General features: G+C 38.9%; 1 protein-coding gene across 2 annotated transcripts in view; it reads left to right on the top strand.

Moving 5' to 3' along the window:
• TTBK2 (tau tubulin kinase 2) overlaps window positions 1-22106 on the top strand; it is a 232985-nt gene that overhangs the window by 171966 nt on the left and 38913 nt on the right. For both annotated transcript variants that reach the window (XM_072623579.1, XM_072623577.1), the window contains 4 exons: window positions 4404-4561; window positions 9119-9335; window positions 14660-14871; window positions 21041-21629. In XM_072623579.1, the coding sequence (XP_072479680.1) occupies window positions 4404-4561; window positions 9119-9335; window positions 14660-14871; window positions 21041-21629 (1176 nt within the window). The remainder of the gene's footprint in view (window positions 1-4403; window positions 4562-9118; window positions 9336-14659; window positions 14872-21040; window positions 21630-22106) is intronic.

The following is a 22106-nucleotide window of genomic DNA, read 5'->3' as shown; positions in this document are numbered from 1 at the left end:
TTAAATAAAATATTAGCAAAGAGGCTACGACAACATTTTGTTGAAATTATGCCAAAAATGTACAATTTGGTCAATGTATTTTTTAAAAACTATAACCCTAATAGAATGTATTAATAACAAAACTAATTAAAAATATGTGATTATCAATATATGCTTAAAAAACTTTTGATAAAATTCAACAGCACCTGTCTCTATTTAAAACACCAAAAAATATAGGAACAAATGATCCTTTCCTTAGTATACTAAGTAGAATCTAGAACTAAGAGCCAATAATATTTGTAATGGAAAAAAGCCAGAGATCTTTCCAATAAGATCAGGAGTAAAACACAGATGTCCATTGTCACCACTATCATTTGACCTTATCTGGTGTTCATTAAATTCAAGTTTAAAAAAAAAATTTTAAGAATACACAGATGCACAGCATGAAATGGTGTAGCTTTTTTGATTATTGTTGATGCAACAGTATTAAGTATTATAATTCTCAGAAAGGCATCAGGAGGAACATCGATCTAAGGAACATTAAATTCTACAAATAATGATTGCAAAAAGTATAGTCTTTCTGTGTGTGCATGGTAGAAAGAACCTTTGAGTTATCAAGAAACATTCAGCACCTGCTATGTGCCAGGCACTGTGCTGAACACTGAGGATATAAAAAGAGGCTAAAGAGAGTTATAACTTGGTCTTTTCATACAATTATTATTAGCATTATTTTTGAGTGCAAAGCACAACAATATGGGATCTAAGACCATACTTCTGTTATGGTCTGTTATTTTCAATTCTTTGTCTTGTACCTTTTGACCTCTAATTTCTTATTGATTTTGGTGTTGTCTTCCTCAATGAAAGGAATACAACTTTCTAATAATTGCTTTCTTTAGACCATCTCTTAATATAACCCCAATTCAATTTTTGAAATTACTGCACAGTTTGCCTTCCTCGTCTATAAAATGAGGGAGCTGGAATAGATGATACCTGAGATCCATATATGAGCTGCATCTGTGGTTACTTCAGAGAATCTTATTGACATTTGTAAGACAAGAGGAAGGAACAAATAGAACTCAATATAAGCATTTTAAAAGAATCCCACTGCATGTTGGACATTCCTCACCATATGTCCTATCAGCACCTGAAGGGGTACCATGTCCAAAAACTTACTGGAGCCTCATCTTTTAGTGACGTGGCAGCTAGCTGTTGCAGTGCGTGGAGTGTGGGACATGGAGGCAGAAGACTTGAGTTTAAATCAGACACTAGCTGTGTGATCCTGGGCAAGTCATTTGACTGCTTATCTCCCCCAGTTTCCTCATCTACATAGTGGGGATAATAATAATACCTGCAGCATTCTTGTGAGCGTTATATGAAATGTTTATCAAGTACTTTGTAAACTTTTAAAGTTCTCTATAAATACTAATTATTATCATTATTAGCTATTATCTTTATCTCTCAAACTGCCACTGCTAAGTCTTTTATTATTCTTCCTGGTATCTCTAATTCTATTCATGGCAATACTATCCTTTAAGTGATATAGGTTGGAAATCTTTAGAGCCTCCATTTGCTCCTGTGCCCTTTTACTCCTGCAGTCAACCTATCACCACTGATCAATAGAATCGTCGTTCTGAAATGTCTTTTGCTTCTATCCCCTTTTTCCATTATCCCTGCTTCCACCCTAGTTCAGATCCTCCTTACTTCTTTCCTAGATTACCGTAATGCCTCTGAATTGATATTTGTCTCTACTTTCTCCTCTCCCCTAAACCATATTAAACACTGTTTCCAGATCCATTTTCCATGAGCCCATCTCTGATTACAGTACTTTTTTGTCATAAACATTCAGAAGTTATCTATTGGCTACTGAATAAAATCTGCTCTCCTTAACCTGGTGTTCAAGGTCCCTCTCAATCTGAGTTCATTCTAGTCTTATCTTTGGTCCAAACACAGTCCGTACTTTTTTATCTTTCTTGTAACACTATAAAGTTTCCAGAGTTCTATTGCTGGACCCTAAGCAACCTGGGAATTAGGGTAGGAGGTCTATCATATGTTTGTTCTAAAAAGTAAACATTAATCAAAAAGTATAGTTATTCAGGGTACCTCAGGAATGTACATTGGAATCCAAGTGATCCCTTAGAGTCCGCAGCCAAGAGTCAGTCCATAATTTAATCCAGACTAGAGCTGGTCTAGAGCAGAGATGTCAGTCACAGCCCACAACACTCCTGATTGTTTCTAGAATGAGATTAAAATGTAACTGAGAAACGTTTAACAAAAGCAATAAAAATAAAATAAAACATGGATAATGTTACTTTGTGGTTTTCTAAGTCAGTGTAGGGCCTGCTGTGATCTATTTCTATTTGAGTTTGACATCACTGATCAAGAGGATTTCATGGAACAAATCCAAAAGTCGAATTCGGGCCAGAGATGGGGAACCTGCGACCTCAAAGTCACATATAGCCCTCTAGGTCCTCAAGTATGGCCTTTTGACTGAATCTAAAATTCTCAGAACAAATCCCCTTAAATAAAAGGATTTGTTCTGTAAAACTTGGACTCAGTCGAAAGGCTGCACTTGAGGACCTAGAGGGCCACATGTGGCCTCAAGGCCACAAGTTCCTCACCCTACACTAGCCCTTCAGGTACCAGTTACCATAGCTTCCTTAGCATTTAAGAATGGTGAGAGTAGTTAGAGGTCTGTTCCTTCTTTGACTTGTAATTCCAATATGAGATTTTCTTTTGCCCTTCTTGTTGCTATGACTTAGCATGCAAAGCATAAGTGCAATGAAAAATATTTGTCTGGTAGACTTTGAAAAATAGTGTTTAAAAGGTGTTGACAAAATTACCTTTCAACTTATATGAACTGATGTTGAGTGAAAGGAGCAGAACCAGGAGAACTTTGTACACAATAACAACCACAGTGTGTGAGGAATTTTTCTGATAGACTTACTCCTTCACAGCAATTGCAAAGACCTAAAACATTCCCAAAGGACTCTTGAGCCAAAATGCCATCCATATCCAGAGAAAGAACTATGGAATTAGAATGCAGAATGAAGCAGAATATTTTTTCTTGTGTTGTGTTTTGTTTTGTTTGTTTTTCTCATGGTTTCTCCCATTCATTTTAATTCTTCTATGCAACATGACTAAAGTGAAAATGTGTTTAATAAGAATGTATGTGTAGAGCCCACATAAAATTGCATGTCGACTCAGGGAGGGAGAGGGAAGGAGAGGGAGAAAAATCTAAGACTTAAGGAAGTGATTGTAGAAAACTGAAAACAAATAAGTTAATAGAAAATTTAAAAAAAGAAAAAATTACCTTTCAGTATCTGCTTTTCAAATGTACCACCCAAGACAGCATGGCTACTTTGCTGTCTCATTTAAATGCTTTATTGATAAATGTTCTCATTATTATCTGAGAAATTCAGGAGCCTAAATCCCCTACAAGAGCTTGGGATATCCAATTATAAGTTGTTCCTGTTATTTCAAGGCCATTGCTTTGTCTTCACTTTCCTTGTAAGGATAAAGTGGGATTTCAGACAAGTGAATATGACACAGCTATTGATTTTACCTTATACTAAAGACATGTGAAGCACTATGCCTAGGGCTCTAATAACTCCCATTCTCTCTGTTTGCTAGCCCCAAGCATAATTGCTTTTGGAGAGGAAAATGTGTTGAAGAATTGAATAGACAGAGTCTAAGGAATTACATGGTCTGTAGATGCATTGGTTCTGTCAGCTTTTTTTGTAGGTAACTGTTATTTTATGTGTCTAAGCAGAATCCATGTGCTAAGGTGTGTTGTAGATCAGACCCATCTCTTCTCACCCAAGAGACTGGGCTAAAAGACATAGTAACAGATAGAATTATAAAGCCTTAACGATGGAAAGGACTTCGGAGTTCATCTGTTTCTGAACAAAAGACTCCTCTTCATTATTTATGATTCTTTGATGTTTCTTTTTCATTATTCTGAACTTGACAAACACCAATAATCATGAGCACTTACACGTATAAAGAAGAGCACAGAAAGAGGATTTATGTGAAACCAACGTAAGTCATTAAGCAGTCGTGCTCACAATCTAATGGGGAAGACAATATGTAAACAATGATGTAGAAATAAGTTGATGTTAGAGAGAAGGCACTAACATGGAGGAGGACTGAGAAAGGCTTCTTAAAGAAGGTAGAGTTTTAGCTAAGGTTTAAAAGGAGGTCAAATCTGTGAATTAACTAAAGAAATAAAAATATTGTCCTTATTACGAAGATCAATGAGGGTGTTAGAGCATTTTTTTTATTTAAATTAAATCTTGGAGGAAAATCAAATCATAATCCTGTTGTTCTCTTTCTTGTTTCCTTAAAGAATTGAAGCAACTTTGTATTTATTGTTGGCTTACTCAGTGTTTTTTGTTCTGTCTTGTTTTTTGTGTATGCCAATTTAGCTTCTTACATCCGTGTTTGACAAGAGCATCAAGACTTTTGGAGTAGCTGAGAGTGACCCTTTTGACTGGGAGAAGAGTGGAGCTGATGGCTCCCTAACAACCACCACGACTTCCACAACCCCTCAGTTACACACTCGCCTAACACCGGCTGCAATTGGGTAGGTCTTCAACAGTTAGTTCCTTGGTGGGTCACCTCCAAACTGTTCAGCAGCAGCAGAAAAACCTGACAGTTCATCCAAACTCTTTCTTCAGGGACCCTAATGCCAAGAAATAGGCAACAGGGCTTCCCTGAATACAATACTGTTCTTGTCCATTCCCTTGACTGGCGCTACCTTTCTAGTAAAGCGACAGCAGACTGCCCTATAAAGTGGGAGTTAAGGGATTATATGATTTGAGGATTCTTAGTCTCCTGACAAGCATTCTTCAAAATGAGTAAGAACCTTCACTGTGGCTGGCTCACATCTTCTGGAAAACATAGGTCTCTAGAGAGTATGATAAGCAGTAATTGTATATTAATATATTGTCGTCAATGTTGGTTATCAGGGTCACAAATGCCACATGGGGCCTTTAAGAATAATCTGCCTGGTTTTTGAAGGGTGGAGATAAATTGGTCTTTGGTCTTTGATGCTTTCCCTGCCTTCTTTTTCTTTCTGTTTTTCCCTCTTTTCTATTACAGCTTCGCCACATGAATCTTCTTCCATTTTTCTTGTCATCACCATTCCCTCTCCTTTCTTTTTTGATCCTTTTTAGTCATTGTATAATTTTTAAAAGTCATGTGAGAGAAAATGCAGTGTGTCCCAAAAGTCTTGTTGCAATTTCAAGTTCTCAGAGTTTGTGAAACACCCTGAGGAGTAGAAGCCCTCCCCTACCTTGCTCAGGTGGTGCTATACATATCAGTTCAGTAGTTGCATTTCACCTCATGCCCATTTTTTAAAGTGAGTTTGAGACTTGGAATCTTCAGAGATTACTGAGATCAGTGAGAATTCATATAGAGTCACAAAACTGGAACAGAACATAGAAATTCTTTGTTCAGTTCCTTCTGTTTTACAGATGAGGAACTTGAGGCCAATAGAGGTTGTCATTTGTCCAAGGCCACACAGCTAGGTTGTCATGAGGTGAGGTTAGAACTCAGGCCTTCTGATCCTTGAGTCTAGTGTTCTTGTACTTTCTGATCAGTGTCAAAAGTGGGCATGGCTTAGGATTTCATATAAGACCTCTTTTTTTTTGCTGTATAGAAGTGTTCATGTTTGCTGGTGTTTGTCAGGTTCATGTTATTTTATTTTTAAGTATTATTTATTTTTTGCATTCTTTTCTTTTAAAATTTTGAGTTTCAGATTCTTTCCTTCCCTCTTACTCTTTCCCCATACCCTGAGAAGGCAAATAATATATCAAGCATACGTGTGAAATCATGCAAAGCATATTTCCATATTAGCCATGTCACACAAAAATAAACATAAAAGCAAAAGAATTATATTTCAATTTGTACTCAAGAGTTTGTTGATTCTCTCTCTGAAGGTGGATAACATTTTTTCATCTTGAGTCCTTTGGGATTGTCTTAGATCACTGCATTGTAGTAGCCAAGTCTTACAAAATTGCTGTTACTGTGCACAACGATTTTCTGGTTCTTCTCACTTCACTTTGCATCAGTTCATACAGGTCTTGCCATTTTTTTTCTGAGACTACTACAGTCATCATTTCTTATAGCACAATAGTACTCCATCCCAGTCATATGCCACACTTTTTTCAGCCATTTCCCCTCATTTTCCAATTCTTTGATACCACAAAAAGAGCTGCCGTTATTATTTTTGTTCATATAGGTCCTTTTCCTTTTCTGTCTTTGGGGTACAGACCTAGTACTGGTGTTGTTGGATCGAAGGGTATATACCCAATTTTACAGCCTTTTGGCCAGTGTTCCAGATTGTTCTCCAGAATGTTTGGACCAGTTCATAACTCCACCAGCAGTTCATTAATGTTATCTGTTTTCCCTCATCCCCTCCAGCATTTTTCATTTGCCCTTGACTTGGGTGCTTGGGAATTTGGCTATAATATTCTTGGGAGTTCTCATTTTGGGATCTCTTTCAAGTGATTGGATTCTTTCAGTTTCTGTTTTACTCTCTGGTTATTCTCATTTCTTTTCCTAATTTTCCCTCTCGTACTCTTATCTCTTTCTTTAATTCTTCCGGGAATTCTTGCTGGCCTTGGCAATTACCAGTGCTTGGCAATTACCGTTTTTCTTTGAGACTTTGCTATAGCTGTTCTCTTCTGTCTTCTGTCTTCCCTGCCACTGTCATATTTTCATGGTCACATTCTTTTGTTCTTTTTTTCTCATTTCCCCAGACTGTTTCTTCACTTTTCACTTTATGTTAAAGATAGGCTCTGCTCCTCTAGGGGTAGGGAAGCACTGTCCTAAGTTTCAGGCTTTTTCATGCTGCTGTGTTAAGAGTTAGTTCTGGGAGTCTGCAACTTTTCAGTACTTCCAAGGTCATATGATCTGGGGAGAAGGGTGCTATATTGCGATTTTTGTGATTTGAATTAAAGATGAAGCTGAAATGTTATAATGGGTTAAAGGAAGGATTGAGAGGGAACCCTCAGTTGTGAGATGTGTGTTGAATAAGTTTATTTGTTGAAACCTCCTTTATCTGACTTAAAAAGATTGATTGACAGGCTTATTCTCTGTCAAAGCCCCAGGAAGCATGATTTTGAAGGCTGCAAGATCTTTAGTTGAAATTAGTCTCCCTCTTTGTACTTTTGGAATCAAAAATTCTATTGAGAAGAAGGCTTCAGTGTCTGGGATTAGCCCATCTAGGGAGGGGACTGTACTGAAAAGTATAGTGACCCTAGACCATCAGATCACAGAGCATTGTTCTCAAATTGATAAATATAAGAAGGCAGTAAGATAGTGTGGAAAGAACACTGAACTTGGCAGTTAGGAAACCTAATATCAGCCCTGTTGTTTGTCTTGAGCAAGTCACAAGTACCCTAGTCCAATGTTTCCTGATCACAAGGTGAACAAGGGCCAGAGATGGGGAACCTGCAGCCTCGAGGCCACATGTGGCCCACTAGGTCCTCAAGTGTGGCCCTTTGATTGAATCCAAAATTCACAGAACAAATCCCCTTAATAAAAGGATTTCTTCTGTAAAACTTGGACTCAGTCAAAAAGCTGAAACCAGGCCTGGAAAGATTTATATATCTGATGCTGAGCAAAAGGAGCAGAACCAGGAGAACTTTGTGCACAGCAACGACCACAGTGTGCAAGAGTTTTTTCTGGTAGACTTGGAACTTCATAGCAATGCAAGGACTTAAAAAGATTCCCAATGGTCTTTTATGGCAAAATGCCTTCCACATCCAGAGAAAGAACTATGGAATTCAATCGCAGAATGTAGCCGATCATTGTGTGTGTGTGGGGGGGGTATTATGTTTTCGTTTATTATATGATTTCTCCCATTCATTTTAATTCTTTCACACAGCATGCCTGTAGTGAAAATGTATTTAATAGGAATATATGTGTAGAACCTATATAAAATGTATGCCATCTTGGGCAGGGAGTGGGGAGGGAGAGAAGAATAATCTAAGTTATATGGTAGTGATTGTAGAACACTGAAAATAAATAAAATCAGTTAATAAATAAAATGCAATTGAGAAACTTAGCAAAACAAAATCAATAAAATAGAATATAGATAATGTTAAAAAAAAAAAAAAAAAAGCTGAAACCAACAACCTAGAGGGCCACACATGACCTCAAAGCTGCAAGTTCTCCATCCCTCAACTAGGCAATCTCTAGCGTCCCTTCCAGTTTTAAGATTCTATAAATGTGTTATCCTAAAATGAAGTCACAGAGAGAGTATCATAGAATGCCTGTACAAAATAGATGTTCTTGTGATAACTACACATTGTTTAGCCATTATCCCCATGTTCTGTTGAAGGATCTGCTGCTATTTCCAGACATTTTAAATTACTACCAAGAAAAGGGTGCAGTTTTTTTGCTCAGTACTTGTTCCCAGGCAACAATATTTTTAGAACACCTGGTATTTTGAATTCTAGGTGTTATGAAAAGATACAAAGGAAATAGAAGACTTGATCACAGCCTTGACAAATTAATAGTCTAATTAGAGAGGACCAACCACCTAAGAGACATATGAGCACAAAGAAATAGTAAACAAGTTCCAAGAAATCAGCATTGACACTGGATATAGAACAGTAGTTCTGGATTAGCAAGTCATGTCCTACAAATATCTGAATTCATATGATTTGCAGAAGTTATCCCCAAATATTTATGTAAGCAATTTTAGTGTTTTACACAGTAAACTGATTTTGTGATGTCTTTATATTGAACTCATTCTGCTTATAATACCCTTTTCCTAATCCCTGGGAAAATCACAAATAATTAAGAATTCTGTTTTAATTGATAAGGCTTTTCTTGAGTAACATAATAAATAATATTTCTAATCTAACTTCTGTTAAGTCATACTAAGTTAATGTGGAATATTTTATTTAGATTTGTGAATTTATTACCATGTGAAAGAAATCCAAGTTGTGAATTCTGAATGCCCCAACATGGGCATGGCTCTAAAGACTCTTTCTTTTTTTGTTTTTCATAGCCTAAGTATATATGGACTTTGTTATTAAAATCTAGAAATCAAATGCAAAAGGATAGCTTCATAATATTTTTATTTCTGTGCTAATTACAAATCTTCTCTTTCTTTTTTCCTATATAGGATTGCAAATGCCACCCCTATTCCAGGAGACTTACTTCGAGAAAATACAGATGAGGTATTTCCAGATGAACAACTCAGTGATGGGGAGAATGGTATCCCTGTTGGTGTATCACCAGATAAACTTCCTGGCTCTGTGGGACACCCTCGTCCTCAGGAGAAGGATGTCTGGGAGGAAATGGATGTCAACAGGAACAAGATAAAACTGGGGATCTGTAAGGTGTGCACTTCATAAACATGTTCCTTCTTGTGCTCTTAACTGCATTTATCTTACTGTATTAAATTAGCAGTGTATTACTTCATTAACATTAGTAATTAGAATCATTCAGAATACTTGGCAGTTCATAGACTTTTTAATACTAGTAATCTATGCTTCTATAGCATGTTTTATCCAGGCTTTTCAGTTTGCCAACAACAAACATTAATTTTTTACCTTGGCTATGTGAGGAAGGTGAGGTTATATATTTTTTACCAACAAAAAGGCTTGGAGAGAAAGTGAACCTTTCAGAATGACATGCTAAGATCCTTATCCCTTTCTTTCTGCCACATTGGTGGAACTGTGATTATAACTGGCCATTGGCCTCTTCCAAGTGAGGCAAGGTCTTGACTATGTGCTGATTCCATTTGGATAGGTATGGGGTAACAGTGAATGTTCACCAACCACTGAATGTGAAACCAGGAGAAATGGACCATACTAACCTAACATATTTGGAATTTGCACTGTATATTATTACCTGCTAAGAACAGTTTATATTACTACTCCTAACTCAGTTATCTAGTCTTAAATGATTCCTACTTGCCCTTTTCCTTGGTAAAGTTCAAATATATAAATTTGGTTGAGCGAAGACAGCAGTTCATTTATCATAGGTACACATTTAAGGACTTAATTGCCTTTAAACATATTCACGTTCAGTAACTGTTAGAAACCAAAGACTTTTCTTTTTCTTTTTTTTTTTCATTCTTAAAAATTGATTCAAAGCCCAGGATTTTTGTGACAGTTGTTTTAGTGATCAGAAATGAGTCTTAAGGACATATTTATAATTTCCAGTGGTGCTGAAACTAGAAACTGATGGGCACAATTGAGCTAGAGCACACATTCATTGTTAAGATCTTGTTAATAATGTTACTCACTATAACAGTTGTGTCACTTTTCAAGGCACCTGTCAACTACTTTAGAGACTGAAGGCAACATTTTTGCATTATTCTCACAATCGTTAATGTGGATTTCTGGTTATATTGTGGTAGAGTTTTTTCTGTTTTGTTTTTTGGTTTTTTTAAAATTTATTTATTTATTTAACTTTTAACATTCATTTTCACAGAATTTTGGGCTCCAAATTTTCTCCCTCCTTGTCCCCTCCCCCCACCCCAACCGAGCATTCCAATTGCCCCCATCACCAATCTGCTCTCTCCTTCATCATTCCTCTCTGCCCTTGTCTCCATCCTCTCCTCTGTCCTGTAGGGCCAAATAACTTTCTATACCCCTTTACCTGTATCTCTTATTTCCTAGCGGCAAGAACATTACTCGACAGAGTTCCTAAAACTTTGAGTTCCAACTTCTTTTCCTCCCTCCCTCCCCACCCCCTCCCTTTGGAAGGCAAGCAATTTAATATAGGCCAAATCTGTGTAGTTTTGCAAATGTCTTCCATAATAGTTGTGTTGTATAAGACTAACTATATTTCCCTCCATCCTATCCTGCCCCCAATACTTCTATTCTCTCTTTTGATCCTGTCCCTCCCCATGAGTGTCGACCTCAAATTGCACCCTCCTCCCTATATCCTCCCTTCCATCGTCCCCCCCACCCTGTTTATCCCCTTGTCCCCCACTTTCCTGTTTGTAAGATAGTTTTTCATACCAAAATGAGTGTGCATTTTATTCCTTCCTTTAGTGGAATGTGATGAGAGTAAACTTCATGTTTTTCTCTCACCTCCCCTCTTTTCCCTCCACTAAAAAGTCTTTTGCCTGCCTCTTTTATGAGAGATAATTTGCCCCATTCCATTTCTCCCTTTCTCCTCCCAATATATTTCTCTCTCACTGCTTGATTTCATTTTTTTAAGATATGATCTCATCCTCTTCAGTTCACTCTGTGCACTCTGTCTTTATGTGTGTGTGCATGTGCGTGTGCATGTGTGTGTGTGTAATCTCACCAACTACCCAGATACTGAAAAGTTTCAAGAGTTACAAATATTGTCTTTCCATGTAGGAATGTATACAGTTCAACTTTGGTAAGTCCCTTATGACTTTTCTTTGCTGTTTACCTTTTCATGCTTCTCTTCATTCTTATGTTTGAAAGTCAAATTTTCTTTTCAGCTCTGGTCTTTTCATCAAGAATGCTTGAAAGTCCTCTATTTCATTGAAAGACCAATTTTTCCCCTGAAGTATTATACTCAGTTTTGCTGGGTAGGTGATTCTTGGTTTTAGTCCTAGTTCCTTTGACTTCTGGAATATCATATTCCACGCCCTTTGATCCCTTAATGTAGAAGCTGTTAGATCTTGTGTTATCCTGATTGTATTTCCACAATACTTGAATTGTTTCTTTCTAGCTGCTTGCAATATTTTCTCCTTGACCTGGGAACTCTGGAATTTGGCCACAATGTTCCTAGGAGTTTCTCTTTTTGGATCTTTTTCAGGTGGTGATCGGTGGATTCTTTCAATATTTATTTTGCCCTCTGATTCTAGAATATTAGGGCAGTTTTCCTTGATAATTTCATGAAAGATGATGTCTAGGCTCTTTTTTTGATCATGGCTTTCAGGTAGTCCCATAATTTTTAAATTGTCTCTCCTGGATCTATTTTCCAGGTCATTTGTTTTTCCAATGAGATATTTCACATTATCTTCCATTTTTTCATTCTTTTGGTTTTGTTTTGTAATTTCTTGGTTTCTCATAAAGTCATTAGCCTCCATCTGTTCCATTCTAATTTTGAAAGAACTATTTTCTTCAGTGAGCTTTTGAATCTCCTTTTCCATTTGGCTAATTCTGCTTTTGAAAGCATTCTTCTCCTCATTGGCTTCTTGAACCTCCTTTGCCAATTGAGTTAGCCTATTTTTCAGGGTGTTATTTTCTTCAGCATTTTTTTGGGTCTCCTTTAGCAGGGTGCTGACCTGCTGTTCATACTTTGCTTGCATGTCTTTCATTGCTCTTCCCAGTTTTTCCTCCACCTCTCTGACATAATTTTCAAAATTTTCAGAGCTCTTTTTGAGCTTTTCCATGGTCTGATCCCATTGAGTGGACTGGGATACAGAAGCCCTGACTTCCATGTCTTTCCCTGATGGTGAGCCCCGCTCTTCCTCATCAGAAAGGAGGGGAGGAGAAACCTGTTCACCATGAAAGTAACCCTCTATAGTCTTGGTTTTTTTCCCTTTTCTGGGCATTTTCCCAGCCAGTGACTTGACCTCTGAATATTCTCCTCACACCCACCTCGCCTCTGGATCCTCCCAGCCAGCGCTTGGGGTCTGAGACTCAAATGCTGCTTCCCAGGGCTTTGGGTGGGGGCAGGGCTGCTATTCAGTGTGAGATCAAGTTCAGCTGCCTGGGTGGGGGCAGGGCCACCTCCTGGGCCCAGTTCCCTCAGGGGGTTTATGTAGAGACCTTCAACAATGGATCCGGGCTCCTGCCTGCTTGGGGTGCCCTGGTCTGCTCCCGCCTCCACTGGTGCTTCCCGAGGGGGCCTGAGTCATGGGGGCTCCCCACTCCGCTCTCGACCCGCCGAAGAGACCCTCTTACCTACCCTTGTCACCTGTGGGTGGAGGGGCCCGCACAGCTGCTGGAGATTCTGTCCCTGAAGCCTGCTCGGATCTGTTCCTCTCGGCGCTGGGCCTGGCTCTGCTCCGCGTCCGTAGCACGAAGAACCTTTTGTGAGAGGTTTTCAGGCTCTCTGGAACAGAAATCTCGTCCGCTCCGCTGTTCTGTGGCTTCTGCTGCTCCAGAACTTATTGGCAGCTCTTTTCTACAGATATTTCATGGGTTGTGGGTTCGGAGCTAGCGTATTTGTGTGTTTCTACTCCGCCATCTTGGCTCCGCCTGTGGTAGAGTTTTAATCACCTGGGGGCATGTTATTGCCATATTTCTCTTCCTTTACTCTTTTGCTGTTATGCAAACTATGGATAGTTAGCCTCTCTAGTGGAGGTCACAGGACAAAGAGAAACACTGAGGGAGAAGAGATGAAGCATACATCAGTTTACTCTATTTTGGGATCTCTTAAAAGAGTTTGCTTGAAAGGAGGTTGAAATTAATGACTAGAAGGAAACTTCTAGATGATTCATTCATCTGTGATATTCTTCTGCATTAACACAGATCATGCCTGCACAACATACAGCCCACCAAAGAATATGGCCCACAAAAAACATAGAGATTTAAAACAGGCCTGCCCAACATACCACCCACAGGCCTCTTTGGTGGGCCTTAAGTGGCCTAAGGGCTGCATGTTGTACAGGCCTGGCATAAATGATGTGCCGTGTCTTATGAAGAGATTTCAAAAAGAATCTTCACTGTCCGGCTCTGTCTTGCACAGCATCCTGTCAGGCATCCCATTGAACTAAACAAAAAATTCTGACTAATCAGAGGGCATGTGACCTTTACCCTTTGTGTTGGGAAGCTGTGCTCTTCATAACTTGTCCCAATATGACACAGCTGTGGATTATTTGACCCTGGATTATATGACAATGCAGACTGTGCACTGTATCAATGATACAGTTCTGGCATGGCAAAGAATACCAACTTGAAGGTATAGGACCTGAGTTTAAGTCTTCACTCTGATACTCAATGGCTGTATAACTATGGCCAAGCCACTTTTCCTCTTGCTCTCAGTTTTTGCATTTGTAAAAATGGGATAATACTTTACAGAACTGTTATGAGAAAACCTTAGCTTTCTATATAAATGAGTTATTGTCATAGGATTAGATTGTTTTCATTTCAAGAGAGTCATCTGTCGTTTCTGCCAGTTGACAGCTTGATCCATAGAATATGCTGACTGCTCCTTTGGGACAGTAATTTTCTATCTTTTGGCCTAAACCTCTCCCCTGTTTGCTTAACTCCAATGTTATTGACAGTTAGCTCAGTCTTTGTCTGTCATTTATTATCATAGTAATATATAACTGCTTAAATTCATAATAGATGCTTGTGTATATCATAGTGTTCCAGATAGGTGCCAGTGACCCTGGCCATCTAGAATGTAATTAGGCTGAATGAGCATAATAAAAAGAAGAGATGATAACCAAGTACACATAGAGAAGAAGTTGTTGCTTTCTGAACAGTATGTTTAAGGGATTATTATTCATTTAAAATAATTTTAAACATTTTTCTACTCTTTCTCCCTATTCCTAAATCAAAACCATAATCAAACTGAAACTGAATATACAATTGAGACAATTAGTTTAGGATACCAATATGCTAGTGAATAAGCACATTGTGAAACCAACCTGCCAGCACAATCGAAACATCTCCGGAAAACAAATCAATCTTATAAGCTCATCTTGATTTGCTGGTTTTAGTTGAAACTGTCACATATTGTACTTATAAGGAATTGTATATTTTCATATTTTATGTAGGCTGCTACAGAAGAGGAGAATAGTCATGGTCCAGCAAATGGTATGCTGAATTTGCCAAGCCTTGGTTCCCCAATTCGTGTCCGCTCAGAGACAACTCAGCCAGAAAGAGATGTCCCATTGGTACGAAAGTTACGGTCCATCCACAGTTTTGAGTTGGAGAGGCGTCTGACCTTGGAGTCAAAGCCAGACACCGACAAGTTTCTGGAGACCTGGTATGAAATGTTCTCTCTATTTTATTTTAAAAGAGCCTTTTAAAAAAGACCTATTATAAACATTTATGATGGGGAAAATGTACTATTTTGCAGCAGTGATTAGTGACTGAGCTCTCAGTCACTGTTTATGTAGCATGCTGGTTCTTAATGTGAATTCACAGAATCTCAGAGTTGGGAGGGACTAAAGTGGTTATCTGGACCAACTGAACTGGAATCCTTACTAACATTCCCCAACAAGTAGTTATGTAGCCATTGCTTGGAGGCTTGTATTTATGGGAAACCTATTGCCTCCTGAGGTGGTCCATTGTATTTTTGGAGAGATTATAATAATTTGGAAGTTTTTCCTTACATCCCTCCTACATCTCTTTTTCTACAACTCATATCCATTTCTCTTAGTTCTGCTCTCTGAGGATAAACAGAAGATGACTCTTCTATATGACTGCCTTTTTAATACTTGAAGACAGTCATCCTATTTCCTTTTTTCCCCGCTAAGAGATGTCATTAGTCAATATATGATTAAGTATGGAATGACTTATATAAGCAATGAGTCCACAGGAGGAAGTGACCAGCATATAGGATGGAGTAAGAATTCTATTCTTTAGGCTAAACATCCCTAATGCCTTCAATTGATATACATATGGCCTTTTACCATTATGGTCACTTTCTGGAAACGCCTCAATTTGTCAATACAGTTTCTAAAATTTTATGCCCAGAACTGAACCAGAAAGTCTAGTTTTGACCTAAAACGGGCAAAGTATCATAAAACTTCCATGTCCTGGATACTTTATCTCTGTTAATTCAGCCTAATATTTGTATTACATGTTGATTTGATTGGCTGTCGTGTCACATTGTACAGATAGAAATTGTTTGTAGTATACTAAAACCCTCAGATATTTTAAACAAGAACTGTTTTCTAGCCATCCTTCATTCATTGTGTTGCTATGCAATTGACTTTTGAACTCAAATATAGGACTTTACATTGCTCTTTACTGAATTTCAACCTCCCATCCTATCTTCCTGTAAGGTAGATTTCCATTGCCATCTGAGTAAGTATGTTATTTCCTCTCTGCACCAATTCTAATTAAAGTAAGGTTCAAGCATTGAACCAAAAATTGATTCAATCCAACCCCTCCATCTTCCCCTCCATTGTAGCAGCTCTTCCTTTCATGCCTCTTTTATGTGAGTTTTCCCCATTCTTCTCCCTTCTCTTTTCCCAATATATCCCTCTTTCTTACCCTTTAATTTTATTTTTTTAAAATCATTCCATAGTAGTCATGTCATACCTATACCCTCTGTCTATGTGTAGTCCTTCTAACTGCCCTAATAACGATCCTTAGGAATTATAGTTATTATCTTCTCATATAGGAATGTAAACATTTTAACTTTGATTCCCTTATGATTTCTCTTTCATGTTTACCTTTTTATGCTTCTCTTTAGTCTTCTATGTCAAAGGCAGTTTTTCCGTTCAGCTCTGGTCTTTTCATCAGGAATGCTTGAAAGTCTTCTATTTAATTAAATATCTATTTTTCTCCCAAATCAGTTTTGATGGATAGGTTTTCCTTGGTTGTAATCCTAGCTCCTTTCCCTTCTAGAATATCATATTCCAAGCCCTCTAATCCTTTAATGTGGAAGCTGCTAAATCTTATATAATCCTAACTGTGGCTTCATGATATTTGAATTATTTCTTTCTGGCTGCTTGCAATATTTTCTTTTTGGCCTGGGAGCTCAATAGTTTGTCTATAATATTCCTGGGAGTTTTTATTTTGGGATCTCTTGTAGGAAGTGATTGGTGGATTCTTTCAGTGTCTGTTTTACCCTTTTATTCTAGGATATCAGAGCAGTTTTCCTTGATAATTTCTCTAAAGGTGATATCTAGGTTCTTTTTTTGTTCATGGCTTTCAGAAATAATTCTTAAATTATTTCTCCTGTATCTATTTCCAGGTCAGTTGTTTTTCTATTGAGATATTTCACATTTTCTTCTATTGTTTTTGTTCTTTTGATTTTTTATTGTTTCTTGAAGTTTTATAAAGTCGGTATCTCCCACTTGCCCAGTTCTTATTCTCTTCCGTGAGCTCTTGTATGTCCTCTTCCATCTGGGCACTTCTGCGGTCTTAAGGAGTCCTTTTCTTCAGTGAATGTGTGTTCCTCTTTTACCATTAAACCAATTCGGTTTTTTTAAGATGTATTTTTGTGCCCCTTTTACTAAGCTGTGGACTCTCCTTTCATAATTTGCTTGTATTATTCTCTTTTCTTTTCCCAGTTTTTCCTCTGTCTCTCTTATTTGATTTTTAAAATCCTTTTTTGAGCTCTTCCATTAGTTCTTTTTGGGGCTTGTATCCAATTCACATTTTTCTTTGAGGCTTTGCATGTAGCTGCTTTGACATTGTTGTCTTCTTATGGATTTATGTCTTGATCTTCCCTGTCACTGTAATAACTTGTTGTGGTCAAGTTCTTTTTTGTTGTTGTTTGCTCATTTTTTTCAGCCTATTTCTTGACTTATAACTTTATGTTAAAGTTAAAGGCCTGCTCCTGGAGTGGAGGGGGCATTGTCTCAAGCTTCAGGTCTTTCTTACTTTTGTTTCCAGAGCTACGTCTGGATATCTATATGTTTTTAGTGTTTCCAGGGTGGTATGATCTAAGGAGAGGTGTGGTCACTGCCCTCCAGATCAGTGCTCTGGTCTTTACTCAGGAAAGGACATTGTTTCTTTGCAGCCACCAGTGCCAGCACTCCTTTTAGCCCTGGGACTAGGCCTGTGTCTCCCACTCTCCTTTAGCCACAATTTCTACTGCTCTCCCCTGTCTTGGAATTAAGACCAGAGTCCCTCCGCCCCATGAGTGACCTTATAAGTGACCTTAGTACTTCTTTCTACCCTGGAACTGTGACCTGGGCCTTTGTTCTGTGCCCATGCCATTGCACCTTTTGACCCTGGGCCACAGCCCAGAACTGCATATGGACAGTGCAGCAGGGGATCAGCTACAGCAAAAGGTCCCCTGCAGTCTCCTTTCAACCAGTTGTCTGCTTCCCCCGCCCCCACTGTCCATAGTCTTAGAATTTCTGAAGCTGCTGCCATAGCAGCCACCCCCACGGCATTGCACAGCACCTTACATGGCATTTTCCATATAGTAAGCACTTAATATATGTTTCTGATTGAATTAATTGAATTTGTCTTTCATTAGATAATATCCTCACATTCAAAACACTGAGCAGTGAAGATAATGTTGTGGTCTACAAACCTTAGGATTCTTTTGTATAATCCTCAGTACAGGATTGAGGTGGCAATGGCCAGCCTAGTGTGCTGAGCCTCTCTGTCACTTGCTCTGCTGGTCTCAGACAGCTTCAGGCCATCCCTGGGACCACACTCTCTTACCTTGTACATTACGCTATTGTCGCTGTTCTGTTTGCATATCCTGCAAGATCTCCCTCCGCGCCACACTGAAACGTGGTGGGTGAAAGGTGAAGTGACTGAGGAAACAGGTTTGAGCGTCAGAAATCAGAGTAGAACTTGGGGACACAGTTTTATTCAGCAAGAGCAAAGCAAAAGAGATTAATTAAACTAATTTATTCTGTTGGTAAGACTAACTGCCAAGACTGATGTGATTATAGCACTTTGTTAAAACATTTCTGACCTTTAGTATATTTTTGTGTCTTTTGTGTTCCTTATAGTATGTAGTCATTTCTAAGTACAAAATAGCTACTTAGTAATAATATTTTCATTCAACAGAACAGACTTGTATAAACATCTACTAAATGTCACAAAAGCTGAGGACTAAGAAAAGGCCAATGGATTCAGCAATTAAGAAGTCATTGGCAACCCATAAGAGAGCAATTTTAGTATTGCTTAGGGTAGGAGGAATAGAATTCCTGGTGGTTGTGGAGTGATTTGGTGGTGAGGACATAGAGGTGTGAATTTCTCAAAGTTAAGCAATGAGAGAGAGGTGAGACCCAAAACACTAGTCTAAAAAGATGGAAGGGTTAAGGGAAGACTGAAGAAGCTAAGATAAAGTGAAAAATTGAAAGACTATCATGCCATATGAAGATTAGTTGAAAGTACTGGGGATGTTTAACCTAAATAAGAGCTAACTTAAGGAAGAACGTGATAACTACCATCAACTATTAGAAAAGCAGTCTTGTAGAAGAAGGCTGAGATTTGTTCTTCTTGGCCACAGAGACTATAACTAGGAGTAATGGATATGAGTTGCAGAGAAGCAGGTTTATACTTTAAATATAAGGGAAGTACTTTCTATTAATTAAAGATGTCTAAAAGCAAAACGTACTACCAGTGGAAGCAGTGAGTTCCCCCTCACCAGAAATCTTCAGACAAAGACAGGATGACAGCTCATAGATTTAGAGGCGATCAGTAATGGGTTAGACTAGATGGCATCTAGAGGATCTTCCTGATCAATAACTTTGTGAAAATGAGAGTGTGAGTGTGGAAATGCCAGTGGAACGAGACCTTGGATTAGATAGGAGGTGATTGAGTTAAGGGCCAGAGTTGTAAGGTTTGCCTTTTCAAGAAGGTGGGCTACTTTGTTCACTATGACTGGAGCAAGGGATGAATGACTATATCAAAAAAACTTGAGAAATAGCACATGGGAAATGAGGAAGTTCAAAACAGATACCCTGAGTCTTCTCTATAAAGTAGGAGGCAAGGTCATCTGCTGAGAGACAACAGCGTAGGGATGGAGTAGAAGGTTGTGGGGAGTTTAGAATGAGCAGAGTCTTCACTGGCAATTTTGATATCTGGTGCAGGCAGCATAAAACCCACTTTCAGATCAATGATGTTTCTTTCCTCCCTTTCATAGCTGCAAATAGATGGTTAAGTAGAGATAGAGATGGAGGTAATGGACATTGAGAAGACTGATGAACTTCATTTCAGCAAGATTTATCAAACACTTTGTGCCAGGCACTATGCTAGGTGCTGGTGATACAAAGGCAAAAGGGAACCTCAAGGAGTTATATTCTACTTGGAATAAATATCATTTATCCAGAGAAAGAAATACAAAATCTACGCAAAGTAATTTTGGCATTGAGTGAGAAGAGCTGTAATAACTGGGGGAATCAGGAAAGGTCTTATGTAGGCATAGCAAGTGAATCTTGGAGGGGACTGCAGGTCCAAGAGCCCAGCCAAGAAGGAGAAGTGTTCTGGGGATGTCTGAACAACAGCTTGTCCAAAGGCACGAAAGCAGGAGATGGCGTTTGGGGCATGGAAAACACCAGGTAGAACAGCTTTGTTGGGATAGAGTGTGTGTGTAGTGGGCAGAGGGTAGGGGTGAAATCTGAAGTCTGAAAAGACAGGCTGAAACCCAGTTATGAAAAGTTTGAATGCCAGAGGACCTTCTATTTTATCTTAGAAGCAGTAAAAAAAAATCCACCTTTTTGAACAGGGGAATGACATGGTTGGATCTGTGTTTTAGGAATATGGATGTGGCAGCTTTTGTGGAATACAGACTGAAGAGTAGAGAGCCTAGAAAGAAGTCAGTTAGGAGAGCATTGCAATAGTCCCTGTGGAAGTGACTTCAATGGAACTGGATTCTTCAGCAGTCTTCCTTTTTCCTAGTAGACTAGTACTTTTTACCTTAACTCTACGTACAACCTGTCACCACTTCTCACCACCATCCTTGTGTGTGGTGTGCAGGATCTTCCTTGAAATGCTATCAATGAAGATGTGTCTACAGATACAGACATGTAAATAGGAAAAAATACATGTGCATACAGCTGTAGGAATCGGACAGAAATATAAAATATTTACTTACCCTCTGTAAAGTGGCACACACTTTTTTACATTGTCTTTTGTAGAGCTCTGGTTGGGCAGAAGCAGCTTTAGCAACTATTTTCTCTTATTCACAGGAAGAACTGGGGGTTAATATGGTTACATTGCCAGAGCTGAGTGGAGTTTATACAATTTGCTTCTCTTTATGTGTTATTTGGATCTCAGTGAAGAGACACCTCTTTCTGTCCTTGACTGTTTCCCAGATCAGCACAGCGGGGTGGTCAGGCCACTCTCCATGTGGCATACTGATGCTTGTATGTTGTTGTTGTTGGGAAGCTATCACTTGAATAAATGATCTGTTGAGAGCTTATCAATTGCATAAGCAGTTTCCCCTTCCCCTCTCCCCCACCCCCACCCCGGAATTTTGAGTAATTTCTTTCTCTTTTCATTTCTTTAAGCTTGGAGAAAATGCAGAAAGACTCCAGTGTGGAAAAGGAACCAGTTCTCCCTGCTTCTCTTCCTCATAAGCCCTGTGCTCCTGCTGTGACCCGTACAGACCACATCTGGCACTATGATGAAGAATACCTCCCAGATGCTTCTAAGCCTGCTTCTGCCAACTCCCCAGAGCAGGCGGATGGTGGTGGCAGCAATGGGTTTATAGCTGTCAACCTGAGCTCCTGCCAGCAAGAGGTTGATTCCAAGGACTGGGTGATTGTGGACAAGGAGCGGGACCTTCATGATTTCAGGACGAATGGGGCTTTAGGGCATAAAACTGGAAGCCCTTCAGATGAGGAACCTGAGGTGCTGCAGATCCTGGAGGAATCTCCTCAAGAGGAGCAGCATGAACTAGGTCCCTGGGTAGAAGATGGTCATCAAAACAATGGAACTCCCAGTGTGGTCTTGGCGCTTTCTGTGGCATGTCCTGCCACTGCTGCATCAGAGCAATATGCAGATAGACTAGACCTCCAGGCTGGAGCTGCTGGCCAGTTTCTTGCAGCCACACCCACGAGCCCAATGGAGGCTCAAGCAGAAGGACCTCTCACACCAGTAAGTAATTGTGTTCATCTTCCTTCCTCTCTGTCCTCTGTTGAGGATGATCTAAGAAAAGCACTAATTATTTCTCCGCTAGAATTCTTCTGCAAATTACTGAGTTCTGGAAGGGGAGGGGACATATTGAACTAAATTTTGCAGTTAATTCCTCTTAATTAGTTAATTAAAATGAAATAGTTTTAATAGTGTAAATATCTTTTATTTAGGAAATTTAACAAAGAATTTCATAGGTTCATAGACCTAGAGCTGGAAGGGATACTATAGGTCATCTAGTTCTTTTACAGATGAGAAAACTGAGGCTTAACAAGGTTAAGTGACCATTCAGAAGAATTCCCAAAAGGTTTATATCCTGGAGTCTCATCAGGCTACCTGGAGTGATTCATCAGATTGATCAGGGGCTCTACTAATCAACCCTTTGTATATGAGAAATAGTAAGATACCCTCCCTATATGAGGTTTAAGGAGGAAATTAGTT

Source organism: Notamacropus eugenii, chromosome 7 (genome assembly GCF_028372415.1).
Source record: "Notamacropus eugenii isolate mMacEug1 chromosome 7, mMacEug1.pri_v2, whole genome shotgun sequence".
Lineage (NCBI taxonomy): Eukaryota > Metazoa > Chordata > Mammalia > Diprotodontia > Macropodidae > Notamacropus > Notamacropus eugenii.
The sequence above is the reverse complement of the archived record's forward strand: the minus strand, read 5'-3'. Positions and strand labels throughout refer to the sequence as shown.